An 18,015-nucleotide genomic window follows, 5' to 3' on the forward strand; every position below is an offset into this window, starting at 1 on the left:
TTCATCACGGAGGCCCAGGGAATCCCAGGGAGCAGGACACGTGCAGGAAGAGGGGGCCGCCAGCGGGGTGAGGGCCGCACGGCGAGGATCGGACCTGGCGGTTTCAGGATGCTAAAGGGCCTTGCGTGAGAGTGCAGAGTGCTATGCGGCAGGAGGCCCGGAGGAAGGCGTGAGAGGTAAGGAAGTGGTACCAGTGAACTTCAGCTCCTGGGAGGAGGGGGAGCTGGCTCTGAGAGCAGTGCTCTTTCCAGGAGGTGGGGGCCATGGTTTGTTGTTGTTGCTGGGTTGTTGGCTTTTGTTGTGTTTCTTTCTTTTTTTTTTATGGTGTTTTTCAGGATGAGAGAGATTTGGGCATGTTTATATGCCGAGAGAAAGGAGGCCACAGACATTGAGAACACAGGGGAAGGTTCATAGAGAGAGGCTAGGATTTGAGCATCTGTGCAAGGATGGGCTTCTGACAGAAACGGGGACAGCTTTTCTTCTAAGAAGGGAGACAGGGAGAGAGAAGGAGACAAGGACTCACATGGACACAGAGAAGTCATGCAACCAGGCAACTGAGACGATTCCACCCGCAAGCCCCACCCTGTCTCTGTGAAGCTGGAGGCACAGTCACATGATCACAGCGAGAGGGGTGGGGGTGGGGGAGCATGTGTAGGGCTCAGAGGCCCCCACTAACACTGGAGATCACAAATGTGGGATGGACCACGAATTACAGCTTCTGTTTGTGTGTTAACTATCTTTACTGAGGTGTGTGGTCACACAAGATCTTCCCGTTTTCCATGTTCCTTTGCACAGTGAACAATGATGCACCCCTATGTGCACTGCGGCGTTATGCACGTTGGCCGAGACAACCAAAGTGCCCTCGATGGAGGCCTGGATAAAGAAGCTGTGGTGCACCTACACAGTGGGATGCTACTCAGCCATAAGAAACGACACAATGCTGCCGTCTGTGACAACACGGATGGACCTTGAGAATAGTACGCTGAGTGAGACAAGTCAGAAACTAAGAACCATATGATTTTACTCATCTGTGCGTTATAAAACTGAAACTTGTGGACACAGACAGCAGTGCGGTGGTTTCCGGAGGAAAGGGGTTGGGGGGCATAATGGAGGATGGCTTCACTTTCAGTGGTAGGTACACAGTGTGGTGTACACATCTTGTATCGTGGGGGCGTCGAAGAATAAAAATAAACTCCTACTTTCATAAGCCACTGTACATAAAATCAAAAAGCAAACAAAAAATTGGGAAACATATTTTTGAATCATATTACAGATAAAAGACTAATTTCTCTAAAATACAAAAGTTCCCCAAATCGATACAATGTTAATGGCCTACAATTTTTAAGTGGCTAAGGCTATGTAATAATAAATGGCTCCCCCGGGAGGAACTCAGGATGGGTATTAAGCATATGGGAAGATAACCTCATTCCTAAAAGGAAAGCTAATTAAAACTAAGCTGAAATGTCATTTTTTTGCCTATTATTTGTGAGCCATAAGTCCAGTAACAATAAGAAAATGGGTGGGGAACAGGCACTTCCAAACACTGTCAGGGGAAGCGCTGGTGGGTGCAGCCTCTGTGAATGGCAGTTTGACAACATCTAATCTCAAAAGCACATACTCTTGACCTGATACTTTGCTGTTCTGGGAATTTCAGCTATCTCTATGGACCCAACTATTTGTGTATGATAATATGCATTCAAGACTCACTCCTTGGGGCAAAGAAGGAAGTTTTGCAATGTTACGTACACTATGAAACTGTTTCTGTAAACAAAGAAAAAGAATGCACACCTCTGCAAGGTAGGACTAGCTGCTTGCATCTTAATGGGATTCCTCAGGAGACGTGTGCACACAGGGACTCAAGTGGGGGCTCTGGGATGAGCAGGTGTGCGGCTGAGGTAGCGACAGCATGAAGCGACGGAAAGAGTCTGCCTTCTGCATTTGGAACCACATGCATATTTCACCTACTTTAAAAAATAAAGTATAAAAGCCATGGCTGGCGTAGTTCAGTGGATTGAGCTCAGGCTGTGAACCAAAGCATCGCAGGTTCGATTCCCAGTCAGTCAGGGCACATGCCTGGGTTGCAGGCCACGGCCCCCAGCAACCGCACATTGATGTTTCTCTCTCTTTCTCCCTCCCTTCCCTCTCTAAAAATAAATAAATAAAATCTTTAAAAATATAAAGTATAATAAAATAGCAAAAACTCAAAGGACTCCAAATTTTAGAAACGATGAGAGAATTCAGTATGGTCATGGGGCACGACACCAACAGTGTCCCCCACACTGGCAGGAGCCAAACTGGAAACACAGGAGGAGGGAAATGACTGATTCATAATGGCAACCACCACAACAAAAATTAAGTCTATACCATGAAGAAAAAAACAACCAAAATACCAAAGAAGATTTAAAAAGACAGAATAGATGGCGAGCTATGCTGTCTTCACGGCTGTTAAGATGTATAATCACAAAGATGTCATTTCCCATAAATGACCAAATGCAATGACATGGTCGTCAAAATGCCAACCTGATTTTTCGGGACACTTTACAAGAGAACGCCAAGATGTGTGTGTTGAGTAAAAGGCAACAGTGGCTGAGAAGTTTAAAGAGAAAGATTGGGGACTAGAAGACGGTGGGGGACTGGTCCTGCCAGATAGCAAAAGGTCTGATGCGGCCACGGGAATTAAAACGGAACCTTGACGTGGAGATAGAGGTCAACGCCATGGAAACCAGCGGAGAGCCCAGAGACAGAGCCGCACACAGGCGGTAGCACCTGAGCGCCTTAGCTGGGTCTCCGCAGCTGTCGTTCGAACAGCATGTGAACTCTCTCCCATCACATAGGCATCTAGATGTGACCTACTCACGTATCATCATCATCATCATCATCATCATCATCATCATCATCATCATCAGATCTCGGTTCCAGCTGGTCCCCGTCTACTTCAAGGCCGGCTGCCATTTCCACCTTCTGTGCATTTTCTTCAGGACGCCGTTGTCCCGATGTCCCTGCTGCTGAAGAACGGAGAGAGAGCCTGAAGCATCCTGGCCTCTGTCCCCGGTGAGGGCTAGGTGCCAGGAATCCTAGCGGGAACTCCAACCACACTGGCAAAGCCTCTGAAACTTGGTTTGAAAACAAGTCAGACAGATGACACCTGACACCCCAACTATTTTCAGCTTCGTGCGGAAGCTGGCGGGCAACACGAGAGCTGAGAAGGAGGGAACAAAATAAAGACCGGTGACCAAGACCCAAAATACCCACTCCCACTTGGGGAGCAGATGCTTTGTACAAAAAAATTACATGCATTTTAATCTCGTGTTGCAAAAACTTAAGAATTGGCATTTATTGGACCACCCTATTCTTCACTGTTTCTTTAAAATGAGTATCTAGCTCATTGTTCGTCTTAATTTTTTAAATGTCTGTGAGGAAAACTCAAAGCACACACAACATTATCTTTTTTTGATGGCAGGGGGTGGATTTATTGCTGTTATTTAAAATGCGATGTGTTTGCCCTTGGAAAAAAGGCCAGACTAAAGATACGGTACGACGTTTTGTTTCTTTACGGCACTGCAGCCTCCCCTCCACAACTCCGAGCGTCCACTCATTGTAAGATGTGCTTTTGTTTCACACACCAACAGCAAAGAAAATGTTCCCAATAGAATGACAGTGTTTTCTTACCCTTACAGTTTACCGTTTTTTTAAGATTTTATTTATTTATTTTTAGAGAGGGAAGGGAGGGAGACAGAGAGAGAGAGAGAGAGAAACATCAATGTGCGGTTGCTGGGGGCTGTGGCCTGCAACCCAGGCATGTACCCTGACTGGGAATCGAACCTGTGACGCTTTGGTTCGCAGCCCGTGCTCAATCCACTGAGCTATGCTAGCCAGGGCACAGTGTACCTTTTACAAATGTAAATTATAGCCACTCTTTTAGTCCTTCCTGAGCCTATATTTTTTTCATCTTAGATCACTTTTGCATACTCATAAAAAGGAAAATATAAGTGAAACACATTGGATAAGGTGTAACTAAAATTCCTCACGTTCAGAGTCTTACTCCTCCGAATTACTTATTTTTTTACATACTAGTGAAACCTTTATACATCCTGACTCAGAGAGACCGCAGTAACACAATTAGTGACACAATCAAAGAATTTTGAATTACTTCTTAAGTCATTGACGCCCTGTGTGTGTGTGTGTGTTTATTATGGTAAAAAGTACCAAGATTTACCCCTTTAGGTTTTAAGTTAACACTGCGGTGTTACACCATGTCTTCCCCGTCTCTAGCACGGGCCTGTGTATGCCCACAAGGCGTCACCCCCCGCCCCCCGCCCTGCAATGCCCTTTTTGTCTTAGTTAAACCTTGAACATTGTTTATATGACTCAGCTTTCCTGCAGGTGTCACAGAGATTGTCAAAGATTCGGGCTTCACAAGCTGGCAGACCCACCCGCCCTTAATAGTCAGGTGACCCTCGCACAACGCTTCTGTCGTCGGCTCTGTGCCGCCCTGTCACCTGGAAGCACTCCCCGGCCTCAGTCACCGTCCGGCTGGCGTCTCTGCCCCCTCCAGCGCATCAGACTTCCCCGGGGGATGGGTTATGTCCTTGACAATGAACTACATACCAGATGCTCCTTCGCTGGCAGAAAACGAGCTGCCCGTTAGCTGGGCTGCCGCCCAGACGCTCAGCAGAGTTCCCGGAGCTTCGCGCCGCCACTGCTTCCGACCATCCGGACCGCCGTCGCTCACCCGCGCTCGGCCGTCTGAAGAGGAGACGGTGTTGTTGCAAATCAAAACCCTTCTCCGTTTGAGTTTTCATAAAATCACAGAGTGTTAGCATCTCGGAGGTGACCTCATCCCACCGCCCCTTTCATTAGTGAGAAAATGGGGAGAGAGGAAAGCTTAGTGACCTGTTGTCACGCAGCTGGTGGGTCGGAGAGTTTCCTTTCGCTGTTAACTGGCTCTTTGGGTGTGTTACCGTTTCTGTTCTATTTGCTGACTCTGAATTAGGCTTCCTCTTTCATTGGCTCTTTGACTTAGAACGGATTAAGTTGTACTACGATACATTTGCATGGCTTTCTTACCACTTTGAGGAATCCAGCATTTTGTAGTAGTGTCGGTTCATACATTTATAATTACTAATTTCAGTGATACACTCACATGCTTCAATGTATAACACAGTCATACATTTTAGGTCTCCCCTGGCCCCATGTCATCAAGAGGAATGTGGAAATAAGTAATAAAAATCTGTACCAGCCATGAAGGGGGCACCTGGATGTTGCTCTTACCCTCTCCTTAGGGAAGACCACGCCGGAGCTCACAGGCAAACAAAGGAATTCAGACTGAAACTTTCATCACACACGACATGCTCCTAACATCTAAACAGCACGCTGGTTTGCCAAGCAATTTTAAATGTTATCTTGGCGCTGTTACCTCTCTACTTCTTGTGGGATAGCTATTATTTTAATTCTGATTGTATTGATTCAAAGAACCAACCCTCCACGCAATGGTAACGAAGTTACTGGGCTGCATCTGAGGGCAGATCCGGTGGACCGCTCTTTCCGGCGTGTTCCCTCTCGCTGGGAGGAAGGAGAGACGCTGGGCCTTCCCTCCTTCACATGCTCGCAGCTCGGGTAGGTGGGCAGTGATGTAGGATGCTCAGCAGGAAAAGTTCTCCAGAGGAAGGGGCGGGACCAAAACAACACCTCTGGAAGGTGTTTGATGCCAAACCTATAGGGGTGTCCTGAGCGAGCCCTGGCGGCACGTGGGGCCTTGGGATGTGTGGTGACGGGTGCAAATTCACTCACCCTCAGGCATGGTGCCGCCGAGGGAGGTGAGGTCGGCTGCCGCCATCATCTGCAGCAGAGTCTGAGGGGCTCCAGCAGCCCACCGGCTCCTGCTTTCTATGGCAGCAGCAGCATCATCATCATCAGCAGCAGCAGCAGCAGCAGCAGCAGCCATCTGCAGGAAGGGCGCTGGGGAGAAGCAAACAGCTCATGAGTCAAAAAGCAGCCAAAGTGTGACTAACGGCAATGAAGAGCTCTTAGGAAACCTGGAGGCAGTCCATCAGCTGGCCCTCCAGAAACGGAGAGGCCACCCCTGCCTTTCGCATGTGGGCTGAATGTCTGTGTCTCCACCCCTGGCCCCAGATCTGTAAGCGGAAACCTGATGCTCAGAGTGAGGGGTCGGGAGGAGGGGCCTGTGGGAGGCCACTGGGTCTTGAGGGCGGAGCCCTTACGCACAGCCCTTAAGGACCCTTCAGAAAGAGACCCCAGAGAGCTCCCTCGGCTTTTATGGCACGTGTAGTCACAGCAAAGAGACGGAATCCGGCCCTCACCAGTCTTCAGGCCCACCAGCCCCACGCTCTCAGCCTTCCGCCCCCGGGACTGGGAAATAAACGTGCTTCGCCAGCCCTCCGGTTAACAGTGTTCTGCTATGGCGGCCTGGACTAAGTCATCGGTCCTACTTCTAAGACAGAAGTTATATAAACAGGTTTAAAATGGCTTCACTTTTATTAATAACAGTTGAGTGACTAGCCAATGTATCTAAATGTTAAAGAAATATTAGTGAACAAAGGGGCATTCCTTAAAGCATTTCTGAGAACTTTTTTTACTTGAGTCAGTTTCCATGCAAATGCATCTGGTCCATTATCTCCATTTCTAAAACATCTTCTTATTTATCCAAATATTAGATTATGGGAAATTTAAAAGTCAAATACATAGAAGAAAATGTAAATTGCCCATAATCCCACTGTCAAAAAGTTCCAAATTTCCCCCCTGCCTGTAGTTCTTGCTTTGTTTTGAAACAAAAAATGGGCCACCTCCCACACACCTTTTCACAACTTGCTTTTTTCCATTAGCAACACATCCTATCCAGGTTATTTAAGTATTCTTCTATACAGCCATTTGAAAGCAAACACAGTTTTCTCTCACATGTAATAACTAATTTTTTTTGCTGGGTTTTTAGGTTGCTAAAACTTTTTCACTATTATACACTATAACGAGCTCATTGGCAGCTACTTTTCTGTGGACATTTATGATTATTGACACTGGATAAACCATCAAACGTGACAGTTGTAGTAGCCAGTACTGTTTGCTCCACCAAAACTGTTCATTGGTACAGTTGAACCTATGACTAATTTATTCTGTGATTGTTTCCCCCTATATATATATTTGAAGGGCTAGTCCTCCCCTGTCCTAGGGGGAAAAAAAAGGCTTACCTCTCGTTTTTCTCCTGAGCTGATGAAGCAGCGGCAGGGGCTGAGAGGGCGGACTCTGATTTTGTTCTACCGCTGGTAAAACGCTACCAAACGGCATCGCATGTTACAGAGAACCGTTTGCGAAAGGAGAGTCAACCCATGTGGCCAATTTCATTGTTGTCTTATTTTTAAGAAATTGCCACGGCCACCCCAAACGTCAGCAGCCACCTCTGGGATCAGTCAGCGGCTCTAACATCGTGCAAGACCCCCCCACCAGCAAAAAGACCACAACTTGCTGAAGGCTTGGAGGACGGTTGGCACTCTTTAGCCATAAAGTATTTTCAAATTAAGGTATGTACATTTTTTTCAGGAATAATGCTATTGCACACTTAAAAATTACAGTACAGTGTAAACATAAGTTTTATGTTCACTGAGAAACCAAACAGTTCTTGTGACTCGCTTTGCCGAAATATTGATGGTGGCGGTCAGGAACCAAACTGGCAACGTCTCTGTGCATGCCTGTTTGGTTGGTGACGGCTTCCTTGACCTGAACTAGAAAACTGGGAGGATCCTGGACCCTCTCCCCACCCTCAAGCCCCCACCCGGCTGTTCACACGCCACTTCTGTTCTCTCGGCCCTGCTCCGGCCTGTGTGCCTGTCGCTTCCCTCCTGGACTCCTCCCCGGCCTTCATTCAGGCCCGCCCCTCCACGCCATCCTGCCCACGGCGGCCAGCGTGATCTTTCTCCCCAACAAACAGGGGCTAATGCCCTTGAACTGAAGGTCATCACGAAAGGGGAAGCCCGGGCTCTGCGGCATGCCCCAAGCTTTATGAAAGCGGCACCTTTCCGAGTCTCCAGCCAGCTTGCACCCCAGTGAGTTTTTTCATGTTTTGGACTCGGGACACATGTGTTGCACCTCCTTCCTTTGGCTTGCGACGCCTCTGTGACTCTGAGGTCTCACTCATCTTTGAGAGTCCCTACCATCTCGCACGGCCTGTGGCCCGAGAGAGATCATCAATACGATGCCTGCCGAATTGAATAAAAATTTTTCCGGAGGCAGCGGAAGGTGAACTGAGCCAGGTGCACACGCACACACAACGCTGTGGATGGATCCCATCGTCTGAGAAGGGAAGAGGGTGGCTGGGGTGGGAAAGGTGGTCGCCACAGGACCGGGCCACTCGGCGTCAAACGCGACACTGCGTGGAGCGGACTGTATCTCCAGGCATTATGGAAACTGAAAACGTTTTTTTCCAGCAGGGGCATAATAGGATAAGATAACGAGCAGTCACTTAAGAGAATGAAAGGGAAATGCTAGAGACAAGAAGGACACATGGTCAGCGAGGGGAAGAGAGGGACTAGCGTGCATCCAGCATGTAGCACGTGCCAGGTGCTTCGTACACCAGGTGTCGCTTCAGTCCTCGCAGGAAGCCTGTGGCAGGTGTCATCCATCACCCCCTGGTCCTAGGAGGACAGGGAAATGCAAGGGCTTAAGGGACTCGTGAGAGGCCACACAGGCAGAATGTGGCGGTGTCAGCTGGGATTCCAGCTCCCACGGGTGTCCAAAGCCCCTGCATTTTCTACCCCCACCCCGCGCAGAGATGACGGGCCCTGAACCAGCAACAGAGGGAGTGGGGCGGAGGAAGGAGACTCCAGAGGTGTCACAGCATGGAAACCCCCCTGAGCAGCGGGCACAGTCTGCCTGGGGCCAGTGTCACCCAAAGTAGAGAGAGCATCACTGAGGAGGAAGGGCTCCGAAGTTCGGTTGCACCCCTGCTGAGTTTGAGATGCTAGCGGGACTCGTCCGGGGACATTCCCAGCAGAAAACAAGAAAAATGGACACACGTGGCCCCGCTGGTTGGGAGACCTGGAGCTGAGGGGCAGGCGAAACCGCCCACAGAGGGTACGGATGGAGCGAGGAAGGTGGGCTGAGCTGCAGGGAGTGAGCGTGGGGCCCGTGGGGGTGGGCGGAGGCGGCGCAGCCAGCCGGGGCGAGCAAGGGGGTCAGGGGCCGGCGGAGGAGCCGCAGGGGAGAGCTGGAGATGGACGGCTGGTGGAACAGGTCCTTCCCGCCCCCAGCTCCCAAGGTGCACGTACCTGCGTCTGAGCGGCCGTGCTTTCCAGACGCTTCCTCTGGGTCATCCCCACGTTCCTTCGTACAGCTGTTTTCCCTCAACTTCACGCTGTCCTCAAAGGTCAACGTTTCATTCAGTACCGCCACGCCCTGAATAGTTCCGTAGTGTTGCAAGAGAAATAAGCCATGTTTTGAAAACAAAGCAAAACAAAACACTGTGTTCCCGGTAATAACATTGATCAAGACACAGGGCAGGTATTCAGCATAGCTACAGGTCCAGCACAAATAAGGCCCCTGCTTTTTATGACAAAGTCTTGTATTATAAAACCATAAGCAGGCGATTCTGTGACATAACACCATCATACTCAACACACCATAGGACATTTTAAGTGAAATGTTCAAATGCAAACTATAAATTGTGACACCCATATTACCGCCCTACCAACCACATTCTTGCAGGTGTTGCTTCTGCTGGACCCTGCATATGAAGCGAATGAGTCGGTAGAGTTTTGAGAGTGGCACTGTGCTGGAACAAGACAGAAACAGGAATGCTTTCCTCGCTTTCCCTCGTCAGCAGCGACCGGCAGCGATCACACGGTAACTGACTTTGGCCCACGCTTCCTACCATCAGCGAGATGTCACTGCAGTTCCTCTGACAGAACCCTCACGGCTGTCATCTCTGTGCCCCGTTTTACAGACACCACATTCCCCACACTGTCCCTGCAACTGCTCCTGACACTCCACCGTCCACACCCGATTGGCCCGTGTTCCAAGCCCGTCCAAGCACCGAGTAATAGAGGACAGACGCCCAGGGGGACAGAACCTTTCGGACTCTATTCGTTGATCCTCGCAGGCCAGCGTTGGTACCTCGCTTTATGGGCACACCAAGGTGGGTCCCCCCTCAGGTGGCAGCCCAGAACCAGTCCCTGTCTCTGGCCCCTCTGGCCCTCCCAGCTCTGGACACTGAGCGGCCACACGGTGAAGGGGAGGGCTGCGCTCATCGTCAGCAGCCTAACGAAGTCTCGCGCCGCGAAACGCTAGCAGGGATCTAAGAGACGGGTGCAGCCCGCAGGGCTGTTGGGGCAGTGAAACCAGTCGGGATGATGCTGTGATGGTGGCCGAACACGCCATGACGCCTTCGTCCACACCCACAGGACATCGGACGCCAAGCGGGGACCCTAATGTCAGTTACGGACGTTGGTGATGATGGCGTGTCTGTGTAGGTTGCTCGACTGTCAAGGCCGCTCCACTCTGGTGGGGGCGCTGATGGGGGGGGGCCGTGTGTGTGTGTGTGGGGACGGGGTGCACGGGGAATCTCTGTGCTCCCACTCCCCGTGGCTGTGACTGCACTAAAACAGGAAAGTCTATGAAACAAACAAACAAACAAACAACGGGCCCTTCACCACACACACACAAATCTGAAAGAAATGGTAATCTTCCAAAGGTTTAAACTAATGAAGAAATGAAAGAAAGAAATTGGCTGTCAGGTATGAGATAAAACATATATATACATATGTAACTTTTGGTCATTTAAAAGACAAATTTTGCCCTGGCTGGTATGGCTCAGTGGATTGAGCACCAGCTTATGAACCAAAAGGTCGCTGGTTCCATTCCCAGTCAGGGCACATGCCTGGGTTGTGGGCCAGACTCCCCAGTAGGGGGCGCTCGAAAGGCAATCACACACTGATGTTTCTCTCCCTCTCTTTCTCCCTCCCTTCCCTTCTCTCTAAAAATAAATAAATGAAATCTTAAAAGGGAGGAGAGGCAAATTTAGAGAAGGTGAAATGGAAACACAGATCAGTTAATTTTGATATTTGTTAGTAGGTCTAGTAAAAAGTGGGATTAAAAAGATGTTAAACTCAAGCAATAGAATGAGGTTTGACTTTAATTGTGCTTTTATTGCTCTGTCGAAGAGAGCCCAAATACATAACTGAGTTTTATCCAAACACAAGTACAGAGACCTCAGATAAGTGTATGTGGTCTCAGGGTACCTGCTTAATGTTTTTAGGTAAGTACATTAGCTGTTGACTATGTATTATGTCTTCTATTTTAATTTAGCTACAATTAAAAGTCAGTATCACAGGAAAATAGATACTTTATAAAAGAAAAATAAATTAAACTGGAGTAATCCATATAAGAGAATAACCATAATTTTAAAAGGAATGGGAGGACAAAAAGTCTTCTGGATGACTTATTTGAACATCAGAGATCCTTCTAGAAAGATTGAAGAAAATTCCCCTTACTCCCTATGGAAAAATTTCATGAAACATTCTACTAAGACACTCATTTTCTTGTGCCTGCTACTGGAAATATATACTTAATAACATACCTCTTCCTCTTTGAGAGTATTTTCATCTGAAATACATTCGTCTAAATTAATTTCAAACTTTACCCCTCTCTAAAAGAAAGCAAGAAAAAAAATCTTAGTTCGGCAATCCGATAAAAACCTTAACATTATAACTCCCTGTCTGACATTACAGACACTGAAAACCCGTAGTCTCACGTTACGCACCAAAGCAATCCCACAAAACAGTGGGGGGGGTGAGTCCTGCAGGCCGCCCACCCCTCCAGCTTCTTCATATGAAACCCAAAGACAAAATGTTTACCACCTTAGCTTTATAATTGTGTTCCGGAAGTTCCCTTTTCTTCATGTTCTGACGTCTAATTTGTTTCAAGTCTCTTTCAGTGCCCTGCAAGTTTAGAGAAAAATTACAATAGAGCATTTCCTGCTGATCAAACCATTGTATTCTCACACTCCCTGCAATCACGGCACGGTACGGCTCCAGTATTGCATTTCTGGGCTGAATCCGATGGCTGGCATCACAGTCAAAACATGCCCCTAATAATAACAATTCGCTGAAACTTGGGGACGGTGTCCATGATCTCAGTGGAAGCTGGCACTGCCAAGGGCACAGTCCTGCAATGTGACCATGCTTCCCTCTCCGGGCCAGTCCGGTACAACCTGGTGCAATTCAGAGATGTAATTTCGACCCAGCGTGCTTTCTTTAAGAGGCTGGTGAACTTCATCAGGCGAAAAAGAAAAGTGTGCAGCCCGTTCCAGTATAAAGGACGGAGAGGGACTGCCTCTGTACACACTCCCCATACAGCGTGTGTCCGTTCGATCGTTGTCAGTTGTTTGCCCTGCGACCTCGGGGAGGTCACTTTTCCGCCTCGAGAGCGTCACGAACTCTGAAACAGGCCTGGGACTGCGTATCTTACCCAGATTTCGAAGCTGGTTGTCTGATCTGATTGTGTGGTCTGGTAGTCTCAAGTGTACGAGAAGGAGGGTGTGGCTTTATTTTCCTTAAAACACAACTAACTGCCTGAGACCCCTGAGCCCCGCCCACCTCCCTGGGGGCAGATGCAGCCTCAGGCCACTTCCGGTTGGTCACTCTGGCATCCTGTGAGAGTCCCAGCATCTCTCACAAAGGAAAACAGTTAAGGAGGCCTTTCTGCCTTCTCCCAACACGGGTTCCCCTCACCTGCCCTTCCTCAAGGCCCAAGGCACCTTGAAGGTAGAGACAAAAAACCTTCCAGGAAGCCCTGGCTGGTATAGCTCAGTGGATTGAGCACAGGCTGCAAACCAAAGAACCATAGGTTCGATTCCCAGTCAGGGCACAAGCCTGGGTTGCAGGCTACGGCCCCCAGCAACCGCGCATTGATGTTTCTCTCTCTTTCTCCCTCCCTTCCCTCTCTAAAAAATAAATAAAATCTTTAAAAAAAAAAACAACCTTCCAGGAGGGACCCTCTCAAGAACCATTTTGATAATTCAGCTCAGAGCAGTTCCCCCGCTCCGACCAAAAATGCAATGAAACAGAAGAGAAATTACGTATCAGATTTCCTGAGCAGTGGGTCTCAGACCACCTCAGACACCGTCCAGGAGGCTGGACTGTCGTAGGATCCCGAGAGCAGCCCCAAAACTCGGCTGCCCAGGCGCCCAGCCAGCTTCCGAAGACACGAGGCTGGGCCCCCCCCCACCCCCCCCACCCCCCCCAGACCAGGCGCTGGAGTTTCTCTGTGTCTCCCAAAGGGTCGCACTGCGCTCTGAGGGGCCAGCACCACCGAGCGGGGAAAACTCCCTGGGAAGCACATACGTGTCTAACAACACCCACCACCTGTGCAGGTGCGTCTTCCTCAGGTGCATCTTCCTCAGGTGCGTCTTGGGGGATGGGCAGGTCCCTCCTCTTCACCACGTAGGTTTTGTGACTCATCTTCGCGTCTCCCTTTAACACAAAGGACACACGGTCAGCTCGGGGGGTTCTGAGAGCCTTTACAATGGGACCCTCGTGGCCGAGGTGGGTTGGGATGGGATCTAGAGGGGAAGGGCTTTCCGCCTGCTGCTCAGGGGCGAACCCGGGCAGTGGCCGGATGGAGCCCCCCTCCCGGCTCCTTGTCCCTGGACCTCCCTGAACACACAACCCCTGCATGGGTGATAAGGGAGTGAGGGCACCTCGGCCCTCCCCCCTCCCCTTACTTCCCGGTCTCTCCAGACACGCGGGCTCTCCATCTCCCCTGCACTCGGTTTCCCATCACAGGCCTACTTTTAAAATAAGCGTGCTAGCCCTGGCTGGTGTAGCTCAGTGGATTGAGCGCGGGCTGCGAACCAAAGCATCGCAGGTTCGATTCCCAGTCAGGGCACATGCCTGGGTTGCGGGCCACGTCCCCAGTGGGGACCACGTGAGAGGCAACCACACATCGATGTTTCTCTCTCTCTCTCTTTCTCCCTCCCTTCCCCTCTCTAAAAATAAATAAATAAAATCTTTAAAAAAAATAAAATAAGGTTGCTGATGGTACCACGCTCCCTTGTTAACCAAGCCTCTTCTCTGAAGCAGACTGCCTCCAGCCCTCCCAGCACACGCGGCCGTCCATCTGAACCTCTGCCTCTGTGGGTCTGCCAGAACGCCCTCCTCCTTGGCTGTGCCTCTGCGAACTCTGCTCCTTCTGGGAACCCACTTTAGGCTCCGCCTCTCTTCTTCAATAAAACCGCTCACCTGCTCCTCCTTACACCACTTACGGAGCCTGCCTACATTCTGTCTTATACAAACAAAACTGCTTTCTACACGTATGTCTTCTCTTGCCAACTGTTTATGCGTGGAGGAGCATGTGCCGGAAAGGCAGAGGCTTTAGGACCAGGCGTTTATTTAGTCTGCCCTGTGTGCACGGGTCACCTCCCTGTATGGGGACCACTCCCCATGACGCAGTGACACAGATGACGCAGGTGATGCAGATGACGCAGGCGCCGCTCCGGGACCTGCAACTGCACTGGACCCCGTGCCCACTTCACCTGCATTAAGGCATCCGTAGGCGTGCAGGGGTGGGGGAGACGGGGAGAGAGGGCCAGGGCATTGCCAGCAGTGTGGATGGTTTACTCCGCGAGCAGGCCGCTCACGTGCAGGTGCCATGGGGGCCCAGCTGGGTCCTGTCCAGCCCCAGTGCCCGTGGGCCCCTCGCAGGAAGAGCATTCTGGGGCACGGAGGGTGTCGTGTCATATGTCTCCAAACCCGGGCCAGCTACTTTGCCGGGAGTTCTACTGAGAAAGCTGTGATGTCACAGATGGAAGAATCCGGTTTTTTTATGTGATACCCTGAAGGGATTTTCAAGAATCATCTCCGCTGCGCTCAGATGTTGCCTTTGGTGAATTTTAGAGCCTTACCCCTGCATATGACACCATTCCAATAGTGGAGTTCAGAAAATGCCGGTCTTTTTCCCCCACCGTATGGATGTGAACTTACTTAATACATCTGATCCCGTCCTGATGCAGTGTGGCCACGCAGTCAAAGCTGTTGACTGATTCATGAGAAACACAACCCACAGGCATTTGTCACAATCTCCCTCCTCACCGAGAACGTCAGCCCCCCCACCCCCCTACCGTGTGTATGTGTGTGTGTGTGTGGGCTCCAGTGCGCCCCACAGAGCAACCCTTCAGGGGGACCCCACAGCTTTCCTACTGAAAAAAAGAGTTTGCATGATAAAGAGCTGTCTTTCCTCTGAGATCGTCATTGCTTCTAGTGCCCGCTCACCGCAGTGAGCGCCCAGGCCGTGGTAAGAAGTGCCCTGTGGGAGAAGGAGTGATGTACCCACCTCCAGCCCGCTCCCCAGCTTCTTCCGGATTTCCTTCATGTCGTGGTGGTACTGCTGGCGTATGTCCTCAAACTGCATCCAGTATTCCTGGACGGCAATCCCAACCCGGCGTGTTCAGTCTGTGAACAGCTCAACACGGTAACGTCTGCACAGCGACCACTGTTCAGCATGTGGTGCGTGATCGGACTTGGAAAACCCGTTGCTCCCAAAGACGATGACGCGCCTGGTGCTTTGGCTGCGGCGCGTCACTCCCTGTCATACGGTGGCTTGGGGGGGTGAGGTCGCTTTTACATATAATCTCAGAAGTGTCCGTGCCATACGATTACTTTACACGTCCTACTTTCAGATGCAGCCCTGTTACGGGCGGAATTTTCTCCCCCCAGAAAAGACATGCCGGAGCCCTCACGCCCGGAGCCTCAGGCTGGGGCCTTATTTGAGGAGCGCCATTGCAGGCATAATTAGCTAAGCGAAGATGTGGTCACGCTGGAGTAGGGTGGGCCCCTACTCCAGCGTGACCAGTGTCCTTTCAAGAAGATGGCCACGTGAAGACAGTGACACAAGGGACAGCGCCATGTGACAATGGCAGAGGAGAGAGGTGCGTGGCTATAAGCCAAGGATTGCCAAAGTTGGCTGCCAAACCACCAGAAGCTAGGACGAGGCAAGGGGGGGCTCCCCAAGGGGTCCTGAGAGAGCAGGGCCCGCCCACACCTTGGTGTGGGACTTCTAGCCTCCAGCGCAGTGAGACGGTCAATGCCCGTGGTTTGAAACCACCCCGCTGGGGGCACTTCTGGCGGACCAAGGTCACTGATACGGACTTCAGAACTGCTCATGACGGCACTTACTGCATCAATGCAAGAAACCTACGGTCTCAGCTACGTTGCTTTCTGCGGGAAGGAATGCCCCTGCGTCCCCTAGCACCCCCAGCACCGTGCCTCCTGCAGGCGTGCCCAGCACGTACGTGTGCAACGGGCCCTCCCAGGCGTGCACGGCAGACACTAAAAGTAACTCCCGACTATGGTCTGAAGGCACTGAGAGAGTACAAGGGTGGCCCGGAACCGGCCTGGTTTTCACCTGTTCCTTCGCTTTGTGTCTCCTGGACGGCAGCCCCCGGAGTCCGGGTTCGTCTCCAGGGCTTCTCGGTTCTTGTCTCCTGTCGTGGTTTCGCTCAGCAGACGATGGACGCAGACCCTGTTATTTGAATGAAATAACTTGCAAAACATACTTGCATTCAGAAACGTCTTCTGATCTGACCTTGACCTTTTCCTTTCAACAAGAATGATATTATCAACTAAATTCAGTGCCTAGGAGCTTTTTGTTTGTTTGTTTGTTTGTTTTTAGAATTTTCTGAAGTACAAAACATTAAAAAATTAAAGAAAATTAATAAAACCGTTTGTGGTGTTTACCGGAAGCAATCAATACTTTATGCTGCCATATGAGACACCTAGATTCGTTTTCTGAACTGGCAAATTATAATTGTTAAGTTACAATTCAGTGACAGTTCAGCAACCCCCGGAGCATGAGATTAGGCCAGGGGACTAGAACGGGAGCTTCTCAGCCGCCCAGAGTAAGGGCAATACGATAGGGTGCAGATGCAGCCTTCCTCGGCCCCCACATTTTGACGCTACACTTAACAGTAAAAGGTCAACTTTTCATCTCAAATAAAAAACAATAGTCATTTTTTTTAAATGCGTAGCATTCTAACTAAAATAGACTCAAAGACTTACAGTATGGAAGGGGAACTTGAAGCTTACCTACAACTCCCAAACGACCATTTACAGAGCGGGAAACTGCGGCTGCATGACCTGCCTGACCAAGGTCACAGAGCAGGAGGCGGAGCCAGGGGAGAAACGGGGATCCCGGGCCTGGGTCAAGCCTATTCCCACTGTTCTCTTTCAGTCATTAAATCCGAGGAGGGTGGAAGGTAGTTTTGACCCTCTCTATGGAATGAACTTGGACGTAAGGGTCCGTGAATATTTGTGAACAGAGACACGGTGAGGAAATTCCCAGTCACCTCTCATATTTGGTATTTTACTCACCAGTTGCTTTTCTACTTTCAGCTTATATTGCTGAGCTTCAAGTCTCCTCTGAAGGAATTCAGCAGGCCTTAGGGGAGAGAAATGGTCGGCTTGAGTACAGCAATTTTAACTGGTCGTCATCACTGATTTGACAATTGGGTTTTGTTGCTTAATCAGGAGATTCACAATTCACCTGCAAGTTGACGTTCTGCGTTCACGAAGGAGCTCACAGTTTCAGAATGTACACATTGGGAAAGAAGGCCTTTGGAACCCAGGAGAAAGGGAAGTAAAGAGGACAGGAGCAACTGGGGATATTGGGCGAGAATGAAACAAAAGTATTCTGACCCAGGAAGGATGCACACGGCCCAGAACGTCAGGACCGCCTCATGCCCCGGGGCAGGGATCTAACCCAGAGCCTGTCAGCCCTGGTCTGATGGCTGGCCGCTGAACTGGGTCCCGCAGGACACTCGGAGCTCCACGAGGCCAGGTAGTGTCCTGTCCCTTTCCCTCTGCTGCTCGTGCAAATGCCTAGTGAATGAAAATGGGCTGTCTCTCACTCTGCTTAAGGGGTTTGTCCAGCACAATTCCGGCCAAACCATTTTCGGCTTTATGCCTGTGTCATATATACATATGCAAAATTTTTGCAAAATTTTTTGCTAAGAATTTC

General features: G+C 50.1%; 1 protein-coding gene across 1 annotated transcript in view; it reads right to left on the bottom strand.

Annotated features, from left to right (window-relative positions):
• NEK5 (NIMA related kinase 5) overlaps nt 1–18,015 on the bottom strand; it is a 48,829-nt gene that overhangs the window by 1,308 nt on the left and 29,506 nt on the right. Inside the window, 10 exon segments of the mRNA XM_045839211.1 lie at nt 2,858–3,002; nt 4,609–4,746; nt 5,791–5,906; nt 9,266–9,402; nt 11,582–11,650; nt 11,862–11,942; nt 13,368–13,475; nt 15,334–15,420; nt 16,405–16,521; nt 17,370–17,436. Of these exon segments, the coding sequence (XP_045695167.1) occupies nt 2,858–3,002; nt 4,609–4,746; nt 5,791–5,906; nt 9,266–9,402; nt 11,582–11,650; nt 11,862–11,942; nt 13,368–13,475; nt 15,334–15,420; nt 16,405–16,521; nt 17,370–17,436 (1,065 nt within the window).

This window comes from Phyllostomus hastatus, unplaced genomic scaffold, assembly GCF_019186645.2.
Source record: "Phyllostomus hastatus isolate PE091 unplaced genomic scaffold, TTU_PhHast_1.1 phas_contig_29, whole genome shotgun sequence".
NCBI lineage: Eukaryota > Metazoa > Chordata > Mammalia > Chiroptera > Phyllostomidae > Phyllostomus > Phyllostomus hastatus.